At 43.9% G+C, this 14,041-nt stretch overlaps 1 protein-coding gene across 1 annotated transcript; it reads left to right on the top strand.

Annotated features, from left to right (window-relative positions):
* Positions 1-13,650, top strand: ndufa10 (NADH:ubiquinone oxidoreductase subunit A10). The gene is made up of 9 exons (XM_060877163.1): positions 1-151; positions 1,315-1,483; positions 2,402-2,617; positions 2,705-2,791; positions 3,534-3,686; positions 6,874-6,980; positions 8,011-8,096; positions 8,419-8,527; positions 13,431-13,650. Exons 1-9 carry the CDS (start codon positions 77-79, stop codon positions 13,497-13,499), a joined length of 1,071 nt encoding a protein of 356 aa, XP_060733146.1. The 5' UTR covers positions 1-76; the 3' UTR covers positions 13,500-13,650.
* The last annotated feature ends 391 nt before the right edge of the window (positions 13,651-14,041 follow it).

The raw sequence follows: 14,041 nt of genomic DNA, 5'->3' as shown, positions 1-14,041 counted from the left end.
GATATTTGTGCGACGTTGAATCTGACCCGGTCGCCTTCGGTGTCGGAGGGACACCAGGATTTTTCTTTATTGTTTAATGGCTTTACGGATTTTCCGGCTGTTTGTGCCTTCGGGCGCAGCGGCGTTTAAAACAGTCTCACTTTCACAAACGGTAAGATATTAAAACGAAAAGGTTATTTAGAAAACGAGGCCTTAACAGCCCTTTAAGCCAAGGGCAACATCCAGTACACTGCAGAAAACAGCAACAAACCTTTAACGAGCAAACTCCTTACTCGGCTACAGGAATAACACGAATGAAAATAAAATAAAATAAAACATTTCATTTGAATCAGAATTCCACATGCTAGATTTCAGATTTGTTTTTACTTATTGCGGTTAGTGCTGGTGGAAATCTCGCGAGATTTCAGAAGTGTCTTTGCATATATTCGGTTAGTGCTGATGGAAATCTCGCGAGATTTCAGAAGTGTTTTTACTTCTTACTGTTAGTGATGGTGGAAACCTCGCGAGATTTTAACAAGACGGACCAGAAAAATAGCGTTGTAATATTATTATTATTATTATTATTATTATTATTATTATTAGTATTAAGACTTATTGTTCTAATAGAAGCCATTAATAAGAAAAGTTAAATGTTTGGTTCACTGTTTTATTTAGCAAAAAAACTGCTACGTTAAAACAAACAAAAAATCTGCACTTTAAAAAGCATCTGATATTATTATTAGTATTATTATTATTATTATTATTATTATTAAGTGTTGTCTTTTGCACATTGACACATTAAATAATATTTAATATTCTAATATTTAAGTTGTTTTTAAAAAAGAAATGTGAAAAAATTATGAATGATTACTTATTGAAAAATCATTACCAAATTTTTATTGTAATATTTTAGAGGTGTAAAGAAAATTAGTCAGTTTCTACTTAAATTAATTTAAAAAAAAAAGCAAATAAATAAATAAATATACATCAGCATATCCATGAGATCTCAGCTGTGATTATTTCTCCTTATATTGATTGTAATTGTCGGTCAATGTAATTGTAATTGACCTGAAGTCAGTCTTCACTCAGCATGTCTCTCTCTCTCTCTCTCTCTCTCTCTCTCTCTCTCTCTCTCTCTCACACACACACACACACACACACGCGCAGAGCGTTCAGTTGAAATCAGTGACATTTCTGATTGTGAGTCTTGAATGTTAAAGATGAGTAATCAGATTCACAGGTCAAGCAAATAAAACATTTCACTCACTGGGGAAATAATCCAAGATGTATCCCTTAGCAAGTTTATTGACTTGCTGGTTATTTTTCTGATTAAAGGCCGGGATCCACACGTGTCCAGTTAGAAGTCTGCGATACGGATGGTGGGCGTACGCTCTGGGTGAGAGGACCACACCCAGGCTGAAGGAGAACAGCAAGATCTTCTGTATAGACGGCAACCTTGCTTCTGGGAAAGGGGCTCTGGCACAGAAACTGGCCGACCGCCTGGGTAGGTGGAGCTATTGGATAGACAGGATGTCAGGATTTCGGTCTTTCTTCTGTTCTTCATGATTTAACTGTAACATCAGCCACTTTACCCGGTCATGCCAGCTCTCGTAAGAGGAAAGTAGCAAACTCATGCTCACTAATACTGACGCTATAGACCGACGGGGATGAGCGGTTGGTCAGCGGGAGAGACGGGGACGAGCGGTTGGTCAGTGGGAGAGACTGGGACGAGCGGTTGGTCAGTGGGAGAAACGGGGACGAGCGGTTGGTCAGTGGGAGAGACGGGACGAGCAGTTGGTCAGTGGGAGAGGCACATTTTAGAATTCAAGTTGCTAAAGGTCTTAAAAGTTGCTAACTAGGGACAGTCTCTAATCTTAAGGCATCACTGAGCAGGAAACAAAATGTACAAAAATAATCTGAATAAGTTGAAATGACATCCTGACCATTCCTAAACCACAAGCACTTTCTAATCTCTACTAAAGACTGCAGTAATATGTGGTGCTTTTGTTGCTGTAGCTTGAACCTGCTTTGAGCCAATAGTAATAATAATAATGCTAATTATATTAACACCATTTGTTTAAGACTATTAGGTTAAGGTTGAGGCATGGAAGTTATATGATGATCATTTGATGCGTTGTGGGTTTTTATTAGCACAGAAAGCTCTCCGAACATACATCAAACTTCGGCTGAATGTTAGCTAGTCTGCCCCGAACCTTCACACAGAGGGGTACATTTATAGAGAATAACAAGACCCGTATAGCTTGTTTGACTTGTGCGCGTCCTTCAATTCCTACAATTTACCACACATGCATATATTTTGGGCAAGAAAAAACAATTCAGTATCAGTAACTTCTTCAGTCGCTGTGTTATCGTGTGTTGTGGAGTTTGTAGACTTTATCCTGCTTATCTCGTCTGTATCTAGGGATGCTGTACATGCCTGAGCCTGATGTGAACTACGTGGACAGAATGACTAAAGAGAAAATCCCTCTGGATTCAAGCTACAACGGCAACTGCAGCTTGGAGAAGTTCTACCTGGATCCCAAAGCCAGTGACGGAAACTCGTACCGTCTGCAGTCCTGGATGTACCTCATGAGACTGCTGCAGTATTCGGACGCCGTCGAGCATCTTCTCACCACAGGTTCAGAACCGCTTCCTTGTTTTCTCGTCTGACTCCGAACATTTTTACGACTAATTCGACTTAACCCGTTCTCTTTCGTTCCTTCAGGACAGGGAGTCATCCTCAAACGTTCTCCTTTCAGCGATGTGGTGTTTTTGGAGGCCATGTCCAATCAAGGTTACATCAGGAAGCAGTGTAAGTCTTTCTTTATTTGTGGTCTCTCCTGCAACTTCGGTCAAAACAGTGAGGGGGGAAAAAGAAAAGAAAACAATTAAAGTGTCTTGTACACAGAGCTGGAGGTGTAAATGAGGCTGGGGAAAAAGGCGTGAAGGGAAGTTCTGTAATGAGTTTTTTAGAGGTGAAAAGATCTGTGAAATGAAGTTCCTGTTCTCACCCTAAAGTGGATTCTTTTCCTATAACATCATGCCCCATGCTGTGGTAGATCTGAAGGTTGTGAGTTTGAATCCCGGGTCCACCAAGCTGCCACTGCTGGGCCCCTGAGCAAGGCCCTTAACTCTTAATTGCTCAGTTGTATTAAGAAGAGATAAAAAAAAAAAAAATAAAAAAAAAGTCGTGCCCAAAATATGCCTCAAAGTGTTTCTTTAATCCCCTAAAATTCCTGTAATACCACAAGAGATTATCATTTCTAGTAATGTTAACTGTTTATATTTACAGTTAAGGTTGTGGGACGTCCACGAAATAACAAAGGTCTTGCGTTATAGCAGCTATACAGTAATTCACAGACACACACAAATTAATGTTAAATCCATCTCAGTCACCATCAGCATCTGGATGTCTTCCGACTTAATTAACTTAATTTAAAAAAACTTTGTTGATTTTATCATCATGTCATAGTCTCGTGTAAATCTTTCTCTTCATTTGTTCCTGAAAGTTGAGTTTAAGTGTGTGAGAGATTTCTGTCTTGCTTGGCCTGCAGGTGTGGATCATTACAACGAGATTAAAGACATCAGTATCTGTGAGTTTTGGGTCCCGCACCTCGTCATCTACGTAGATTCTCCTGCTGAGGAGGTGCAGAAGAAGCTCAAGGCATCTGGAAAGGTGTGTAGGATCACATTTAAACCTGGTTCTGGTGTGTGTTGATTAAATAAAACTATAATGCTGCGTCTTCATGCTGCTTTAGAAGCAGTACTTTTAGTGCAAGCTGTTATAATGCCGGTCAAACCTCAGGAAGTTCAACATGCAAAGAAACGTGGACACCTCCATGAACGCAGTGGCAGAGAGAGAAGGGGAGAGAGAGGCTGAGGGGAGAGGGGGTGGGGAGAGGCCGATAGGAGAAGGGGGAGAGAGAGAGAGGAGAAGGGGGAGAGAGAGAGAGAGGAGAGAGAGAGAGAGAGAGAGGAGAAGGGGAGAGAGAGAGGAGAAGGGGGGAGAGAGAGAGGAGAAGGAGAGAGAGAGAGAGAGAGAGAGAGAGAGGAGAAGGCGGGAGAGTGAGAGAGAGGAGAAGGCGGGGAGAGAGAGGCCGTGAGGATGGGGGGGAAGGGGAGAGAGAGAGGAGAAGGGGGGGGAGAGAGAGAGAGGAGAAGGGGGGAGAGCGAGAGAGAGGAGAAGGGAGGAGAGAGAGAGGAGAAGGGAGGAGAGAGAGGAGAAGGGAGGAGAGAGAGAGAGAGAGAGAGGAGAAGGGGAGAGAGAGAGGAGAAGGGGAGAGTGAGAGAGAGGAGAAGGGGAGAGTGAGAGAGAGGAGAAGGGGAGAGTGAGAGAGAGGAGAAGGGGAGAGAGAGAGAGAGGAGAAGGGGAGAGAGAGAGAGGAGAGGGGGAGTGAGAGAGAGAGGAGAAGGGGGGGAGAGAGAGAGAGAGAGGAGAAGGGAGGAGAGAGAGAGGAGAAGGGAGGAGAGAGAGGAGAAGGGAGGAGAGAGAGAGAGAGAGAGGGGAGAAGGGGAGAGAGAGAGGAGAAGGGGAGAGTGAGAGAGAGGAGAAGGGGAGAGTGAGAGAGGGGAGAAGGGGAGAGTGAGAGAGGGGAGAAGGGGGGGGAAAAGGGGGAAAAAAGGGGGGGGAAGGGGGGGGGAGGGGGGGGGGGGAAGAGGAGGGGGGGGGGGAGGGCGCGGGGGGGGGGGTGGGAGAGAGGGGGCGCGGGGGGGGGGGGGGGGGGGGGGGGGGGGGGGGGGGGGGGGGGAAAAAGGGGGGGTGGGGGGGGGGGGGGGGGGGGGAAGGGGGGGGGGGGGGGGAGAGGGGGGGGGGGGGGAAGGGGGAGGGAAGGGGGGGGGGGGGGGGGGGGGAAGGGGGGGGGGGGGGGGAGGGGGGGGGGGGAAAGGGAGGGGGGGGGGGGGGGGGGCGGGGGGGGACCAGGGGGGGGGGGGGGGAGGCCGGGGGAGGGGGGGGGGGGGGGGGGGCTGGGGGGGGTTGTGGGGGGGGGGGTGGTGTGGGTGGTGGGGGGGGGGGTGGGGGGTGGGGTTTTTGGGGTGGGGTGGTTGTGGGGGGGGGGGGGTTTGGGGGGGGGGGGGGTGGTGGGAGGGGTGGGGGGGGGGCCCCGGGGGGGGGGGGGGGGGGGGGGAAAAGGGGGGGGGGGGTTTGGGGGGGGCGCGGCGGGGGGGGGGGGGGGGGGCCCGGGGGGGGGGAAGGGGGTTTGGGGGGGGGGAAATTTTTTTTTGGGGGGGGGTTGGGGGGGGGTGTTTTTGGGGGGGTGGGGGGGGGGGGGGGGTTGGGGGGGGGGGGGGGGGGGGGGCGGGGGGGGGGGGGGGGGGGGGGGGTGTTGGGGGGGGGGGGGGGGGGGGGGTTTTGGGGGTGTGGGTGTGGGGGGGGGGGGTTTGGGGGGGGGGGGAGGGGGGTTTTTTTGGGGGTGGGGTGGGGGGGGGGTTTGGGGGGGTTGGGGGGGGGGGGGGGGGGGGGTTTTTGGGGTTTTTTTTTTTTTTTTTTTTCCCCCTTTTCCCCTTTTTTTTTCCAAAAATTTTTTTTTTTTCCCCTTTTTTTTTTTTTTTCCCCCCCTTTTTTTTTTTCCCCCCCCCTTTGGGGGGGGGGGGGGGGGGGGGGGGGGGGGGGGGGGGGGGGGGGGGGGGGGGGGGGGGGGGGGGGTTGGGGGGTGGGGGGGGGGGGGGGGGAAAAAAAAAAAAAAAAGGGGGGGGGGGGGGGGGGGGGGGAAACCCCGGGGGGGGGGGGGGGGGGGGGGGAAAGGGTGGGGGGGGGGGGGGGGGGGGGGGGGGGGGGGGGGGGGGGGGGGGGGAAAAAAGGGGGGAAAAAAAAAAAGGGGGGGGGTTTTCCCCCCTTTTAAAAAACCCTTTTTCCCCTTTTAAAATTTAAAGGGTTTTTTTTTTTTTCCCCCCCCCAAAACCCCCCCCCCCCCCCAAAAAAAAAACCCCCCCCCCCCCCAAAAGGCCCGGCCCCCCCTTTTTTTTTCCCCCCCTTTTCCCCCCCCTTTTTTTTTGGGCCCCCCCCCCCCTTTTTTGGCCCCCCCCGGGTTTTTAAATTTTTTTTTTCCCCCCCCCCCCCCCAAAAAAAAGGGTCCCGGAAAAAAAAAAAAAATTTTTTCCCAAAAAAAAAACCCTTTTTTAAAAAAAGGGGCAAAAAAAAAAAAATTTTTGGGGGCCAAGATTTTATGGGGGGTTTTAAAAAAAAAAATTCTTCCAATTCATGACATTCATGATGTTTTTTGCATGTAATTACACTTCTCTACCACTAGGGGCGTCATATCAGGAGTATACATGGTTTATGTTCAAACTTGTATGCACACTGGATGAATGAGGACTAAGGCTATCTATCTATCTATCTATCTATCTATCTATCTATCTATCTATCTATCTATCTATCTATCTATCTATCTATCTATCTATGCTGTTTTTTTTTCCATATAAAAAATATTCCATGTATAAAAATCTGAAAAAACCCATGACTTGAAATTTTTTTTCAAGTATCTATCATACTTGTTATATATAACTTGATTTTAGGCCCAAATATACAGTATGGTTTCTTATTGTATGAAAAAGTTTTGGTGGGTTATTTTTTTTAATTTCTTAATTTTTTTTTAAAGTATTTGTTTTTATTTGACTTTAGTTTCCAAAATTCATTTCAATTCCATTTGAAAGAATTGACTTTGTGTAAGAATTGTGGTAGCCTAGTGGTTAAAGTGTGCTACCAATCGGATGGTTGTGAGTTCGATCCCAGGTCCACCAAGCTACCACTGTTCAACTCTCAGTTGCATAAAAATGAGATAATGTAAGTCGCTGTTGATATGAGCAACGATGGGGTTTCTCAGTCACTCAATGGTTTAATAAATGATATGCAATCATAAAGCATCTCTGATCGTCCTCGTCTCTAATTCTAACCAGGGAGGATTTACAGGATTGATCGTAACACACAAAACTCTGCTTTTATTTACAGCGAGGAGGCTGAAGTGCTCGCTTACGATACAACACAAGTGCAAGATATCGAGAAGGTACTGACAAAACAATCAGCACATTTCAAAATCTTCAGATTTGAATAAAAACAGTGTGGTTTTTAAAGGCGTGATTAGGGTTGCAAAGGGGCGGAAAGTTTACGGAAACTTTCCACGGGAACGTAATCTGGGGAATTTTGGAAATATTCAAAATTGGACACTTTATGGAAATTTACAGGAATTTATGGGAATTAATTGGAAATTTATATGAACTATATTATATATAAACATAAGTGCATTTTGTTTGGTCATAAGCAGACGTGCATGCAAGGTAATACAAATTTTAAAAATGACGTCTTGACTGATTTAATTGTAATTAGAACTTTGATTATTTCACTGAGTAACACAAAAGCATAATAAACATTATTATGCTCTTGTAATAAACTTAATAATTGTAATAAACATTTTATATAGGATTTTTTTTATTTCGGGGGAGTGTGTGTGTGGGGGGGGGAGGGTCATCAAATTATCTGTGCATGTGGTAACGCTCCTAATTTACTGCTTATTAAGAGTTAGTAAGGTAGTTATTAAGTTTAGGTATTGGGTACAATTAAGAATGTAGAATAAGGTCATGCAGAATAAGGCATTAATATGTGCTTAATAAGTATTAATAAATAGCCAATATTCTATTAATATTCATGCTAATAAGCAACTAGTTAAATAAAGTGTTACTGTGCATGTTATGGAAGAATGCAAATACATGCAGGGAGTGTGGCCTCAATGGCCCTCCAGTAAGCAGTGTGCTGTGTGCAAGTGACCGAGGAACGCAGGGTACAAATTTACAAATTCAACTTAAACTGCATTAAATCTTGTTGTTTTAAACAAAATTATGCTGTTAAGATTTTTTTAACTACATTTAAGTTCCTTGTTATAGGCAACTCTGCATTTTTAAAAAAAAAATTCCCAGTTTATTTCCATATATTCCCGTTAATTCCCATGGAAAGTTTCTAGCCTTGAAAATTCCCGGAATTTTGCAACCCTAGGCGTGATAGATGTGCCCAGTCCATCCCGATCTGTGTGTGTTTCTCAGATAGCAGAGGATATCGAGTACCTGAAGTTCGAGAAGGGCCCGTGGTTGGAGCAGGATGACGTCACGTTCCATCACATGAGAATTCTGTGAGTGTGTAGTCATAACACCGTAAAACCCGTACATCAAGCATAGAGAAGATAAAGCGCTTTTCAATTACAGCACGTTCTTGACCTTTTGCTACCATTTGGCTGAAATATTTGTCCGTCATGTGTGTGTGTGTGTGTGTGTGTGTGTGTGTGTGTATATATATATATATATATATATATATATATATATATATATATATATATATATATATCAACATTAAGGGTGACTTTTTAGCAGTGTAAAAGCAAGCAGATGCAATGTGTTACGTTTTTTTTTCTCTCTCTGTCTAGCATCCATAAATTTCCTGTTTTATTTCTGTAGTGTGGAAGATAAACAGCGGGTGGCCAACATGACCTGCATCCCCAGATACATCCCAGAGGTCACCATCGGCGCTCACGAGTTTGACAAAACCTACTACTCTTTCAAATCGGTACGTGCATCGTGAACATGCACATCGTGACCGGTTTGTGTGTTTGTGTGTGTGTGCGCGAGAGAAAGAGGATGGTATGGACGGTCACCTCGATTAACTCCCAGACTGTACAGTAGCAGCTTCAGCTAATGCGTTTAGGGATCGTGAAGCAACTAGAGCAGAAACACAGCAGTCCTTCGAAGTCCTTGAAAGCTAATTTAGTGGAAGAAAACAATGAGTGAAGATTTGCCCAAATGGAAAGGGATTTTTATTTCATCAAAAATGTATTACATCGATAAGTCAAGTGATTAGGCATCAAACTGCAAGTTGCTTTTGTTGCATAATAAATTGCCGTCTCGCCTCTAAGCAGGAAGCAGATTCTTCTTTTCAGCTTCATGACTAAGAGAGTCGTTTTTTTTTTAAATAAATCTTTTTAGAAAAAAAAGAAATTTTATCACTTTCCCCAAAACTCATAACAGTACATTTGGCATAATAACATTTTAAATGGGGGGCACGGTGGCTTAGTGGTTAGCACGTTCGCCTCACAACTCCAGGGTTGGGGGTTCGATTACTGCCTCCGCCTTGTGTGTGTGGAGTTTGCATGTTCTCCCCGTGCCTCGGGGGTTTCCTCCGGGTACTCCGGTTTCCTCCCCCGGTTCAAAGACATGCATGGTAGGTTGATTGGCATCTCTGGAAAATTGTCCGTAGTGTGTGATTGCGTGAGTGAATGAGAGTGTGTGTGTGTGTGTGTGCCCTGTGATGGGTTGGCACTCCGTCCAGGGTGTATCCTGCCTTGATGCCCAATGACGCCTGAGATAGGCACAGGCTCCCCGTGACCCGAGGTAGTTCGGATAAGCGGTAGAAAATTAATGAATGAATAAACATTTTAAATGCTCAATTTTTTTTAATAATAAGAATAAATGAAATTGCTCTCTGTCTTAATTAATCCACAACTTCACCTCCTACCCTTTTAGGCTTTTATTCTAAAATGATCAACACAAAGCATCACCATCAATTCCCTCATGTTAATTGATCACAAAGGAAGTCTCATCTACTTTGATTTGGTCTGTTTATAATGATTTTTTTAAAATAATATTTCACTATTACGACGTACAGTATGGTTCTCTGATCGTATTAAATTATTATTTATTATTACCATACCTGGCAACCTTTAGGCATTCTGCCTTTTAACAGCAGAGTTTGTGTGTAAAGTTGCCGGTCGAAGGTTTTACTTCTTTAGAGAAACAGTAGATCAACATTGTCACTTGAAAGTTTATGAACCCTTTAGAAATTTTTATGTTTCTGCATAAATATGACTTGAAACATCATCAGATTATTACACAAGTCCCTTGATCATTATACTGGTCATTTTTTTTTTTTTATTCAGGAAAATATTCCAATATTATATATCTGTCAGAGGCAAAAGTATGTGAACCTCTAGGATTAGAATTTTCTTTCAATGTCAAATTTAAGGTCCATCTTAATCAAGGTCCATCTGATTTCAGTCAACGGGATGATAATCAGGTCTCCGTGATTGCACCGTTTTATTTAAAGAACAGAGATGTATCAAAGTCATGGATCATGGCCAAAACAAGGGGGATTTCTCAGACCGTTCCGAAAAAGAGTTATTGTCGCTTATTGTCAGGCTGGAAAAGGTTACAAAACCATCTCTAAAGAGTTTGGACTCCAAAAAATCTATAGACAGATGGATTCTGTACAAACGGGGGAAATTTAAGACCAAGATCACTCCATTAGCAAGACATGGAGCAGTCTGTTGGGTCAGAAAGGAACCCAGGGTAACTAAGTTGCAAGGAGAAAGCCACTGCTCTCCAAAAAGAACATTGCTGCCTATGAGGTTTGCCAAAGATTATGTGGACAAGCCAGAGGACTATTAGAAAAATTATTTGTAGAGGAATGATGCCAAAATAAAAATTCTTTTACTTTTATTATTACTTTTAGAGAAAGGAAAATACTTAATTTCTCGCATAAGAACCTTATACGGTCTGTGAAACATGGTGGTGGTGGTGGTATCATGCTTTGTGCCTGTATTGCTGCATCTGGACCAGGACAGTTTGCCATCATTGATGGAACAATGAATTCAGAATTACACCAGTGACCAGAATTACACCTGCCAAGGATAACGGCAGGACATCTGTCCACGAAGAAAACGGGTCATTCTGCACCAAGACAACGAGCCAAAGCACCCAAGTTTGTCCACCAAAGATCGATTGAAGACGGACGAAGATAATGTTTTGGAACGGTCAAGTTAAATGCTGACCTTAATCCAAAAGAAATTGGATTTTCCCTTTGCAACCATTTCACATGCGCTCTCAATCTTTTTGGGGTTTTTTTGGCCAGAAGAGGTGGAAAAGAAAAAAGATTCAATAGGGCAACAAAGTAAGTGTCGACTTACAAAGTTCTCTTTACAGTGTTGAAATGAGTACTGCTGTTTATTACGCACTACTGTGAGTTAAATTCCCTTAAAAATTCCACCGTCCAGCAGAGATCTTTCGCTCGCCGACCACACGGCTGTAAAGAATACCCTCGTGCCCAATGTACAGGATGTGAAAAGATTCCTTCTGTCTGTTTTGCCCCTGTCCTTACTTCCGTTCTTCACCTTGTCGTGTCTTTTTGATGCGTTCTCTCATGTCGGACTATCTCTAGCCCAAATAAAACATCTTGATTCAATTTATAGTAAAATTGATTTACGTATAAATAAAGACGGGTTGCCAGGTTATTAGGCCCAACCCTTCCTTTTAAGCAAACTTTACATTTCAATAAGTCATGCAGCATAAGGTGTGTGTGTGTGTGTGTGTGTGTGAGATAAATCAGCGTTTTTAATTATTCAGATGTGTGAGCCTAGAGATTTTTGAGTGTGAGCCATGTGGGTGAAGACAGGTTGTAGATCAGAGGACAGGGAACAGTGGGAACAGACAGATGGTTCACAGCCAGAAGAATGACATCAGACCTCAGCTTGTTGTAGACCGTTTCACACAACCAAGTGCCAAGAGAGCAGAAGAAAAGTATTCCTGGTCAGTTTAGATCCACGACCCTTTCGCTTCAGAGGGAACAGAAACTGCGGCGTTCGCTCGAGTCCAGAGAGACGCAGTCTCGTTCGATATCCGCAGGCGCTCACACTTTTTTTTTTTTTTTTTTTTCCCCCACGTTCCTGCATTCCTGCACGACGTCTCAAAAATCCACAGCCGGCGAAAGAATTCAGGCTTTTCTTCACTACGTGCTTTCGGATGAATATAAACCGCCGTCTGCGTGAACGATTCCATTCTATTTTATTATATACGGTAGCAGGAATGCGTTTTCCGCTTTTAAACAACAAAATGACTCGTCTTTTTATTTTCCTCACCGCCGGCATTAGCTCATATTTACTGCAAAAAGATGGCCGACGGTTCCTAAATGGCACTTGTTCAATATGCTGCGAGTGATTTGGTACCATCATCTCTGGCAGAAAAAACATTCGCACCTGACCTTTAAGCCCGAGCGCTCAGAGAATGGCTTTTCACGCGCCGCGTCTCGACCAGGAGGTGTAAATTACTCTATTGGATGTTTCCGACTGACATTTAATTCCGCTCTGTATTTTATTGCGATATGTGCGAGGGGCAATGGGAATAAGTAATACAAGGCGAGTGCCTTGACTTTTTCATTCTTACACTCTAGGGAGCCTGATTCTGTTTAATTTTACTGCATACAATGGCACGCGTGGTCGTTCAAGTAGTCGCGTATAATAATCAAGTATTCCTGTCTTTCGTTCGTCTCAACCTCGTTAATATTCATGGACGTTTCTTGTGGGTTTTTTGCTTACTTGTTTTTTTTTTTAATTTTTTTTATGTTAGCTGCTAAAGGGGCTAAAATACAGACCAGGTGAAGAGACTCATCCTCACCTAGGAAGCAACGGTGGTTGACCGATCAGCTTTCAGCCGAAGCGGTTATTACAAGACTTGTGTTAATTCAGCTCTGCGTCTGGATCAAGCTGTCAGTGGGATTCCAGTTCTGTTAAATTAAAACCCCATTACCTCTTACTGGCTCGATCGCCGTTGGCAAAACGAGCCCTGAGAGCCCATTTGTCGATTTTACTGAACAACTGTTCGTGATCCTTTGCTGGTTCTGCAGCCTGTTCGCCTGATCTACAACCTTTCACAAATAAATACACCAAAAGGCTAAAGGTTTATGCACCATTATTTCCTTTAGTTTAACAGTTCTGTTCTGTCCTTCCAGCTAATAATATAACTTTAACCTGCAACCGTGTTCTAGAAGCCCTTTGCGCGGGCACCAACGTACCCCTGGTTGGGGTTTTGTCACCCTGTGTGCACTCTACTGGGGATAGACCTGCATGGGATTTCTGTGGATGGGGCAGCTTGGAGACTTTCACACCGTCTTTGAGCTACTGTTTTGTGCTCTTAGTTTCTCTGGAGCTCTTTGTTGCTTAATTCCACTCGACTATAAACTCTCGTAGGAAGGACATTATTTTCTGTTCAGTGTCACCCAAATGAGGATGAGGTTCACTTCTGAGTCTGGTTCCTCTCAAGGTTTCTTCCTCGTATCATCTCAGGGAGTTTTTCCTCACCACCGTCACCTCAGGCTTGATCATTAGGGATGGATGATAGAGATAAATAATAACTCTAAATTTTAAAATGTTAAATATATAATGTAAAAATGTTCAATATATAAATTTTTTATACTTCTGTAAAGCTGCTTTGAGACCGTGTGAATTGTTAAATGCGCTATAGAAGTAAGTCCAATCGATTAGAAGAGTACAGCACGAATCAACCGACGTGTTCCAAAATACTACAAACTCTCCGTCTTTCTTTATACAAACTGATTTATTTTGCTTCCACAAAGCTGAGAGACTATTTCAGATGAAAAGGACATGTTGAATTTGGTCTCTTAACGTCTCCGTTTCTGTCTTCAGCTTCCAGGAAAGCAGTACGCAGAGGGTTACAACGAAGAGGCAGGAGACAAAGGGATCTGGCTGAAGTGAAACTTTAACCCAAGGGAAAGTGAAATCGAGGACTTTTCCGTCTCACCGCTTTCTCGTGCATCCACGTCTCGGAGGAGAGATAAGTTCCATCAGACGACGTATTCTGCTGTTATGTAAATTGTTATCGAATAAATGCTATATGTTGAAATCAGTACGTTTCTCTGTAGTTTTATGAGTTTAAGGACATAGTGGCACACGAACGCCCTCACTTAGAAATTTTTGCTTTAAAAATGTACATTTTACAAGAAATTTGCATCACCATACAAAGCATTCCGGCATATGAGCGAATCGAAAGGAGGCCAAGTTACACGTACATCCGAGAGCCATTCAAAACTTGTTTGTGTCAGTGGAAAGACAAGCGAAGCATTTACAAGAGTTTACAAAATGTTTTTCAGTCAGCAAAAGTTGTTTCAAAAATGTCAACCCACGATACCAACGTTGCCTTCGGCATGCGTTCGAAAGCTGCGTGATTTTCCACGTTTTTTGTTGAATGATTGGTGGTGTGGGTGACCTGTGCTTAGCTTAGCTTAGCTTAGCGCCAT

The sequence above is a fragment of the Tachysurus vachellii genome, chromosome 8, assembly GCF_030014155.1.
Source record: "Tachysurus vachellii isolate PV-2020 chromosome 8, HZAU_Pvac_v1, whole genome shotgun sequence".
NCBI lineage: Eukaryota > Metazoa > Chordata > Actinopteri > Siluriformes > Bagridae > Tachysurus > Tachysurus vachellii.
This window is presented reverse-complemented; position numbering and strand designations above follow the sequence as displayed.